The sequence below is a fragment of the Nanorana parkeri genome, unplaced genomic scaffold, assembly GCF_000935625.1.
Source record: "Nanorana parkeri isolate BGI_ZX_2015 unplaced genomic scaffold, ASM93562v1 scaffold286, whole genome shotgun sequence".
In the NCBI taxonomy this organism is placed as follows: domain Eukaryota; kingdom Metazoa; phylum Chordata; class Amphibia; order Anura; family Dicroglossidae; genus Nanorana; species Nanorana parkeri.
Window position 1 is genome coordinate 366,487 of NW_017306554.1, and position 10,581 is coordinate 377,067.

The following is a 10,581-nucleotide window of genomic DNA, read 5'->3' on the forward strand; positions in this document are numbered from 1 at the left end:
ATCTAATCTAGGTCCACTGTCCATGTCCTTCACTAGTGCCCTTTCCTGGTCTGTGCCGGCAACTCTGTATCACCCACGCAACAACATGGACACCTAAAAAAGGATTCTCCTCCTCTACAGAAAAGACTAGAGAAGAAGGTCATGTGACCTCTGCAGCTAACCTAGAGGTGTGACCCACATAAGCCAATCGTGTTATATTTCTTGCACTATTAAAAAAAATCTGCATTGTTGCTATTGGCAGCAGCCTGACATTTTCTGTAGTCATTTGTCTTGCTCTCCCAGGCAGGGCCCTCCTAACCATCTTGTTTTGAATTGTAGTGTAATCGCTGGGGCTATATAAAGCCTGTATATTATTAATAATAATAATTCAGCTTAAACTAAATATCTATTGATATAACATTTTTAAAACATTTTTTTTAACAGTAACATAATTCTAAAACTAGCCCTACTGCTTACAATCTTATACCTATCTAATATGTTTTATTATTCTGGTGTAAACACTGAGCATAATTATTTTGAAAAACACAAATGTAAAATAGATGAATACATTTAGTGATTCATTTTAATTTGAATAGTAACCTAAATATATAGTTATCAATTAAATACTAATTTATAATATATGTATTCATTTACATGCATTTTTTACTGGTACGGATATAAAAGATTCTTATTTGCTTAAATAAATGAAATAGAAGGATAATTGTAGCCTTACACGTGCTGCTTTGGCATTGCCCTTTTAAGAGTAAAAAAAAAAACACACACACATACATACACACACACACACACACACAATGTCATCAGGGTGGGAGGGATGAACGATTCCTGGAACAGCTGAACAAAAAAAAAAAAGAAGAAAAAAAAAAAAAGCTCTGGCTGTTTCAAGATCCCCCATTAGAAAATGTGCGTGATTTGTGGCCAATGCTTCAGGGATGTAAAAAACTGAAGGGGTAGCTATGGAGATAGAGAGAGCATTGCTGGCTGCTTCCTTTGACAGGTGTTGAGTAGGAAAAGTCTGAAACAAGCATGTATGCCAAAGGGAAAGGATCCACTGTCCCCTCTGATAGCCAGGCAAGGGAAAAGTAAGTGTGAATCCATTGTAATGTTCACTGCATATACCTCACTGCTTTATTCCTATGCTCCTTGCAAGAAAGATGAATGGGAGCTAACGAATAAAGTGCAGGGGGATCGAGGTAAAGGGCTCTAGATAAGCCATGCATGCTCCGCATGCTCTGGTGATGCTCTTCTTACCCTGGATACAGGGATCTCTGTCAGTGCTGCAACTTTGTCATCCCATGCTGGGAGAAGGTTACAACTTACTGCTCCTGTCCCACATGTCCCCAAAGTAGCATGTGAACGTGTTTCTCACTCTGGGAGATGTGGACTCTGTGACTGTGCATTCTTTTTCTGGGATCCCCAGTACAGAAGGAGGATCGGTGCTTTGTTGGTGGAACATCGGTGCTCCAAAGTGATGTTTTTCAGTGCATGAGATGAGTTTTTGGGCTCCGCTATCATTGTGCATGTGATGTGAACTCTCTGTCAGATGTGTTTCCTGGGAGTGCAATGCTTTGTTGTTGCAACTTTCTTCACCAATGGACAACATTCCCATCTTCCAGCCTAGTTGGGTTGAAGCTAAATAGCTGTTTGTGGTGTGCTGGATAAAAAATTGGATGTTAGTTTTCAGATCAGCTTTGATCGGTTACTTTTACTTTCTGTCACATTACTTTGTTTTTTTCTCATCTCATCTGCAGTTTGTATTATTATTGTTATTATTATTATTTTATACTGTTGTTATCATTATTATTTTATACCATTATTTTATAGTATTATTGTGGTCATTATTATTATTTATAATTTTATACTACTATGATTTTTAGGGGCTAAACCATTTTTTTAAATGTGTAACAGTCCTATTGTCACTTAACATCTGTCCTAATATATCATATAGAAAAACTTTTTAATACACTATAAATGTAAACAAACAATATGACTATTTACAGGACTGTCTCAGTGTATATAGTGTTTATATTTATGCATATTATAAAACCTATTGCTTCTGTACCAATAAATGTGTCCATGCCTTTGTTGGTGTGAACGTATCTATTTGAATGATAATGAAGTCGAATTGTTGATTTCATTATTTCAAATTTCCCTCCTGATTTTTGTTTCTTTTCATTGGATGACACTTTGCCAAGTTTTACCTACTTTTTGGAGCTCAATTTATAGGATAGGATGTCTGTTTCTAAAAATCAACTGTCTTAAACTGCCCGGCTTAGAGCTGCTTCATCATTGTGCTTCCCAGTCTTTTAGCTGCTTTATTTACATGTATAGAACCCAGAACTCTTCAAAAGACATTGATCCATCAGTGTTTGCTTAATGTGCTTACTTAATCTCCTTGTGTAAGGTTTTAAACCTTGGCTGTACGCTTGGATTTACTACACTCTTGCAGTCATTGGGTTGACTCAAGAGAGAATGAAACAAAATTATTATGCCATTATGATAAGCATTATTTCTATTTTTAATACAATTTCAAGTTTTTTAACTCTTACAATGTGGGTTTTGATACTGCTCATGAATTTTAAGTTGTAAGTCTGCTCAACCCAAACTGCTAACTTAGACGTAACTATTGGCAAATGATTATGTATTTATTAGGAAGTGGAGTGTATCAAGAGCTCAAGCAGGAGAGAACCAGAGATTACAGTATTTGTGTAGATTTTGGAATCTTTCCAATTTTCTGTTGTTGTTTACATGTGTGCCCTAAGCATGAGTTCTGCTTAGCTATATGCTGTAACCAGCTAAAGTTTGGGGTTTGTAAAACAGTGGGTGATGATTTATAAACAGTTTTCCTGAATGTGTTCTTTTTCTGTTTAGTACCCTAAAAAACACAAAATGCCGAACCTTCTTGATTGTCCACATTGTGAAAACAATGAAACTGCAAGGTAGTGTAATAGTCACTGGTATTTACACATATATCATCTGCTCTTCTATAATCATGCAACAGATTATGTTATTTCCATACACATTTTCTTAATACTCTGTTGTTGGTTAAAACCATCAGATTGACCTGTGCAGAGAACATATTTATCAACTCTCAGTTTATACTGTAGTTTAAATATACTGAAATCCTCTAACTACTGTCTGTAAATGCGAGCAGCTTGAGGATTCTAATACAAACAGATATTTGTTTGAATGCATATATCGATCAATAAGGTAATTTTTTAATGCAGTAGAATAGTTATCATTACTTGTGCCATGCTGGGCCACAAACTGGACCATACAGAAGTAGAATCATGGTCTTATCAAAGAATAGATAAGTGCTCCCCCAGAGTTCATAGTCTTCACTGCACACTTGCATCTTCTTTTCTATACTATTGATTCTGTGGTTATTTAATTTTACATATGTAAGCAGAAAAAGGACAGGTCCCTTTTCTATGGAGAACAGGAAACATTTTTTTAAAACAACCACAGAATATTTGTAGCATACCGGAAAATCTCTAGAAGCTATGTCCAGGATTCTTGTTATCACTTCTTTCCACACCTCCATGCTACCCAAGTATCATAAGCAATACTCAGATCGGTGATCAAGTAGCAGGTGATCAGGTTGGTTATAGGATCAATGTATTTAAGGGGTAACTTTTTTGGAGGGGTGTACACTGAGAAAGTTGACCTGCTCCATCACACTTTCACTAGCATGCAAGGAGATTTGTGTATTGTAACGTGAACTGTTAGGGCTTGTATGATGTATCCTGTGCCACTTGCGTCATAACGTGCACTTAAGCACTGGTCAAACACTGGTAGATATTCATACGAGTATTCATACGAAAAATATTGTCAAAACATTCAATAATGCCACCAGAGACTTGACAAATGGGGTTTGAAATTTCATTTGGTTTTAACATTTTATTTTGGAAATTAATAAAGTTACCCAAAAGAATAAATTAGAATTTTGTTTGTTCAAGAAAACATTTCCAGCCAGGGCCTGTTTACTACCTTTCGCAGTGGTGATTTTTTATCGTACTGATATTGAAAATCTCATGTTTCACTGATCACTTTTGTAAGAATGCAGGTCAGTATTGGACAAGAACCAGACATTTTCAAACTGGACAGCCGCTGTGGTTCCTGGTCCTGTGCTTACATGCTATGGGTCCATATCACATCCCTCCCCCCATCTCCAGTTGATGTACAGGGAGGCAGGCTTGTGTCATGGTGGCTTACAGCGTATAATGAGCAGCACAGCAGAGAGTTCTCCTTCTTATACCCCATCCCTAAGCTAGGGACACATGCAGATGATGAAATTAAAAACTGTAGCATGTAAATATAGAACTAGGACATTTGTGGGGTGACAAGTTCTAAAGTGGCATGATCTGTAGAAAAGGTGGATCCTGACAATTTTGTTGGGATCTATTCCGACTGTGGCGTGGCTCAATCCTGTCAGCCAATAGCGAGCATTATCCAATATTTTTCTAATAGCGGGCATTAGCCTGCTATCTGCTGTTTGGGCCAAAGGAGTATGTTAGTAAATGTACTCCTGTGACCCAAAGGAAAAGGAAAGCCAAAAAAAAAGGTTGGTCTTACTTCTGTTTTAATGGTATTAAAAAGCATGTCTACATTTCAGTCTGCAGAAGCTCTAAGTTTTGCAAATTGTCAGAAACTTAAAATTTTGCTTCCTTGCAGTATGGCACTATTGGTGTACAGAATGCACTTAGGAATGTTATTCCTATAGAGGTCTGTACTAATATACAAGGCAAATTTCAGGAATGTTCTGGATCAGGAATTAAATTATTGGTAACATATTTAAGGCGACCCCCAAACTGCTCCATTCTGGTACATTGTGTTAATGCATGTGCGCTATTGTTCATTATGTCATGCATTAGCATGTGTTGCATTCACCACTGCACCAGAACTGCACCTCCATCTTTTTGTTCAATACAGCTTACCACAACGAATGGTACTGTTATCATTCTCTGCAACACAGCCTTTGTGTTGCGAGGAATAAATGGTACTGCAACACACTAATGTGTGTAATGCAGGTTGCCATGCATCGCAGTTACAAGCGCCTTAGGTATGATGGAGCACCATTGGCCTGTTCAAAGTGACTTTGCTAAGGTGAAGACTGACCCCACCATTTAGAAATCATTCGGAGAAAACATGGTGTAACACGCAGCAAAATGTAAAACTCTGCGAAAATTATTGTTAAAATCCTTTCCAATATATGTGGTTTACTTACAGGGGATTTTCTTAACAATGCTGGAGTTATACTTAAAATCCATGATTACATGGCTGTTCCGTTCAACTCTATGAAGATGCATGGTCATAGATACGTTTTGCATGCTTATACATGATCTGTCAACGACAGAATTATGCAGTCCAAATATGTTCATTTAATTGGTTCAATACTGAACCCTTTAATAACACAATGCAATATTTTTCTATTTTATTGTAATTTAGTCTGAACAGAATGCAAATGTTCAGTTAGGCGTTCATGCACACGGGCATATTAAAATACTCCCATCTACTCTTGGTCTTTCTATTAATTACTTGCATTTACGAGCGCATGGCATTAAAGGCATATGAGCCTATGCTAATTCTATTGGCTGGACACTAGAATGAAATTACACTTCTACACCTGCGTTTATATGAATTTATCTGCGTATGTGCCTAAATTATACCTGTAAGCGCCTATGTGACAGCTGGTTTGGAGCATTTAATTTTTATGACCCTGAATGCTGCTATAAAATATGGATCTGAATGTCATAATGTACATGGACACATTGACTGAAATAGAGCTGTGTTTACAAGGATAAAAAAGCAAGATGCCCCTAAAAGTGGTGTTTTTTCTGCCTGTGTGCATGAGGTATTATAGTGAACCTGTATCCCCTTTTTAACTTTTGAAAGTTCTGCCTAAGAGCGGACACCAAAAGATGCCTTCCATTACCGTTATTAGCAAAAATGTTTTTTCTGTCACCCTCTCTGGTTTGGATACTAGAGACTGACTATATGGCTAACAACACTTGCTAACTGCTATTCTCCTCTAAGACACTTTTATTGGACAGGGGAATGGCGCTTGGTGGAGCTAAGTCATGAAGTCAGCAAAAGTCAGACCCTAATAACATTAGAGAGGGGCACCGAGAGTTCTTTTCTGGATAATAAAGGTAAAAACAGACACCTTATCAAGCAAGATTATAGAGATACTGATCAGATGAAGACACTGCAGGAAAATACTGTTATTTTTCATAGTTCATGTTGCCATTACTAAGCACTCAGAAGTGGAAAATGAGCACGTTTTGCTACTTTTCCTTTAAAGGAATCCTATACTAAGTAAAATATAGGGGATTCCATGGCTAACCTCCTTCTAAGAATGCTAATTGCTTGTATGTCTCTGGCTTCATTACTTTCTCAAGCACTGACCAGGATTGGGTATGAAGATTAGATGTTTGGAGTGAAGTCAGAGCTCTGAACCAGTATACCGATTCCAGGTCAGTGCCTCAAAAAAATATTGAAGCAACTGGGTTAGTATGAAAGCCCGGGCAGAAGCATTTTCAGAAGAAGTCAGCAATGGCAGACTCCATATTACTAAGGCTTCCTTTCAAGGCCAAGTTTACTTTTCTGACCATTTTTTATGTTACACCCATATTCAGGGTGTTACAAGAAACATGGTCACATCGCAATCCCCTACCCTGTTCCTGCACCCCAACTTACCTGAATCGCCGGGTTCTTCTCTCCAACAGACTGGTGTTGATTTTTGAAAATAGCGTTGTTGTGTATGGCTCCATCCACGCAGTTGCATTTGACAGGATCTATGATAGAGAAACTGCAAGTTCCATCAGTCAACGTGGCAGAGTGACTTTTAGTTCTCAAAGAAATACAAGTGTGGTGTCACCACACTTGGCCACTTGCAATCCATTCTTCCTCCTGTCCATGTTACTGAATGTAGGGACAGACCTATAATGAGGCAGCCTAAGGCAATTGCCTCAGACGGCATCTTATTGATCCCTTTTCCAGCCAGAGCGTTCCAGGTTGCTAAGAGTTCTTAGCAACCTGTGATGCTCTGGGCGATGTCCCGCCCAGCTCCACGATGTCGCTGCTTGCCAGGAGCTGAGTGGGACACTCTGGCTGACGTCCCACCCAGTTCCTGGCAACCAGTGATGTCAATGACCTGAGCAGAAGGCCTGGAAAGAGCCAAACCCAGAGGTAAGCAGAGCATCCACATACCCCAACCCCCTGTAACATTCATCATCAGCACATCCCTTTTCACCCCCCACTCCTACCCCCTGGCCTCAGGCGGCGAATACAATAGGAAAATCCCTGACTGAATATCGATACCTCATTATAGACAGGGACAGGAGGGATAACCTGCATGAGCTAGAGATCCACTGATCGCTTCACTGGCTCCAATGCAAAAAGATAATAAATGTACATGGAGTGTGCATATATTATTTTTTAAAGGTGTACTTTGCCTTTAAATGCCTAAATCTTTTGCAGAAGAATGCTTAAAAGCTGGGTAAAATCGTATATAAAATACCTGGACAACGTAGTGAATATATTATGGTTGCACCAACACTGAAGGGGTTATTTACTAAGCTGCCGAAGGCAGCCAAGTGAATAAGCGAGCCGAAGTGAAGTGAGCTGAACGCCGTTCAGTTATTCACTTCAGCGGAGTACAGCTGATTTCAGCCCTACATCGTCTGGCTTCGGTTCCCTTCGGAAGGAAAGAACACATTCGACTCAGCCAATCCAACATCTGGATCGGCTGAGTCGAATGCCCGACAGTTCTCTCACTGCCGTTCGCCCCTATTCTCATATAGGCCGAACTGCAGTAAGTGAATAGCCGAATGCTGCACAAAAAAACGGCGTGGGGGCCCAAGCCATACCAGACCTTTAGGGGGGACCCCACCCCCAAAAAGGGGGAAAAAATATGCAGTCTCCCCTTAAATTCCCAACCAGACCATTAATCCGAGCACAGGCCTGGCAGGGCAGGAAAGGGGAGAGACGAGTGAGTGCCCCCCCCCCTCCCTGTGCCATACCAGGCCACATGCCCTCGGTATTGGGAGGGTGCTTTTTTAGGGGTCCCCCTGGAAAAGCACCTTGTCCCCATGCTGATAAGGACAAGGGCCTCTCCAGCCACAACCCTGACCTGGTGGTTGTGGGGGTCTGTGGGTAGGGGGGCTTATTTGCATCGGGGTGCCCCCTTTTAATAAAGAGGGCACCCAGATGCAGCCCCCCTTGTGAATGAGTAAGGGATACTTGCACCCCTACTCATTCACTAAAGGGTTAAAGTAAAATGTAAATAAAGAGACCAGACTTTTAGAAAAAATCCTTTGAAAAAAAAACCATAACAAAAGTTTTTGACAATTCCTTTAATAAAAAAATTAAAATCCCCAAAAATGAATCCACCGACGTAATTCAAAGGTCAATCACAATGTCCAGCGTTGTCCATGACACTGCCAACTCGTTGAAATAAAATTGTGAATAGCCCATACAGCAGCCCTTTGGTTCGGCTGAACCGAAGGGCTCCGGCGGCCGAAGTGAGCCAAAGGATTAGCCGAAGCTACGGCTATATCCTTCGGCTCTTTATTGAATCATTGAGTTTTGTATGAATCTGTATTATTAGTTTGAACACTATCTGAATTGTCATGTTTTATCATGTAATTAGTGACTGCTAAATAAACTAGTGGAGTTTTCTTGCTGGGAGATTCTCTGTAGTTTTTACTTTATTATTAGCAGTTTTAGGTGAACACATTATTGATCAACTGAAATAAGTAAACAAATAAATAATTATTTTCCCATGACAGTCATATCGCTGAAAACTATTTGGCAAACTGTTTATTATAAACATATACTTTGAGGAAGCTGACCACTGGATGGCACTGTTTAAAAAAACAAAAAACATAAAAAAAAACTGTGGTTAGGAGGTAGCAGCTTCTATGCATTATTTTAAATGAAAACATTGTACTTATCTTCTTTTCTTTATACAGCTTAAGATATTAATTTTTGTTAAAAAAGGACAAATGTGCAGAATATGGCCAGTGATTGAACGTTTTTCTCTATATGTGCGGTTTTTTATTTTATTCTTGTACTAGCTTTTGCTTCATTCCCTTCCACAAAGAAATAAAAAAAAAACTAGGATCTCCCTAACTCCTGCCCTAAGGTCATGTCTTGGACACAGATATATTAAAGCCCACCCCTAGAGAAAACTCTAAGGTTAGAACCTCTGTCATGTTTTTATTGATTATTGTGTACCCATTGGGGAGATTTCCCTTCACTCCGTGTTCCATTCTGTGTAATCTGCAAAAATAATTTCCTCTCAATATACAGCAACAGTATATTGTTCTAAAAAGCTGTATATTTTGTCCTTAAAAAGATAACCTTGAAATGACTTTGCCTAGGCTGAGGTAATGTCATCAGCTGACAGGAGGAAGCGAGTCTGCTCTCCCCCAATGACTAATACTGTAACATTGCAATTGGAGAGCCTGATTTAGAGGGCTAAGCTGTATCAGATGTGTAAAAGCAGCCAAGAATTGCATAGATGCCAGGATCTACATGACTGTGTCATTGTGAAACCCTGCTTGATGAAGAAGATGGTGACCCTGGGATGATACCTCAACAAAGATCCTTGTAGAGAGAAAAGCACATGAAGGTATCCTCAGGGGTGGGTACTGTAACATCTATGCAATTTAAAGTGACTGAACGCAGTAGTTAAATCTTAAAAATGCATTCAGTTACCTTAATTATTACCAATACTGTACCTTATTTGTGCATCACTTAATCACCTCTAAATTGGTGCTGACACTGTCCTTCCTTCCGGAGGGTGGATACTTTTCTTCACCATGGTCCCTGTGTGTGTTGTAAAGTAGCCACCACTCCAAGCTCATTCCTATGATGGACTACAATCTCAATACAAATTAGTAAATTAAATGTGACATTATAGTACATCACCGAGCGCGCTTGGAGTGGTGGCTACTTTACAGCACACAAAGGGACCATGGGGAACAAAAGTAGCCACCCTCCAGAAGGAAGGACAGGGTCAGTATGAAATCAGAGATGATTTGAGGATCTACAGCCGAGTGATACACAAATAAGATACATTTTTGTTAATAGTTAAAGTACTTGAATGCATTTTTATGATTTAACTTTTGAGTTTAGTGTCACTTTAATATATTCCTATTAGTAGGGATGTCCCGATACCCCTTTTTTAAGGCCAAGTACAAGTACTTCCCGTCATGTACTTGCTGATACCAATTACCGATACTTTTTCTTAAAGGGACAGGTGACATTTAAAAAAAAAAAAACAATAGACTAATGATTTTAGGCCAATTTGTTTATAATTATGAAGAACTTTAATTTAAGACTGTTTTAGAACAATAAAACATCTAACCTATTCATGTTTTCAACTGCGATCGTGAGGGACCGCCCAGGCAGTGTTGCGGCGGGAGACCGCGCAATCTGCCTGGCGCGAATGGAGTGCCATTACAAAATAATGGCACTGCCAGCGCAATCGGCGGTGGTGTGCGATTCCATGACCGCCTAGCCATCTGCTCGGTTTTGTGCACGATGACCGGGCGGTCACGGATTGCATACGTTCGC

General features: G+C 39.5%; 1 protein-coding gene across 1 annotated transcript in view; it reads left to right on the top strand.

Moving 5' to 3' along the window:
* Nucleotides 1–1,023: 1,023 nt before the first annotated feature.
* SSBP4 (single stranded DNA binding protein 4) overlaps nt 1,024–10,581 on the top strand; it is a 372,115-nt gene continuing 362,557 nt past the window's right edge. Inside the window, exon 1 of the mRNA XM_018557491.1 lies at nt 1,024–1,079. Within this exon, the coding sequence (XP_018412993.1) occupies nt 1,024–1,079 (56 nt within the window). The remainder of the gene's footprint in view (nt 1,080–10,581) is intronic.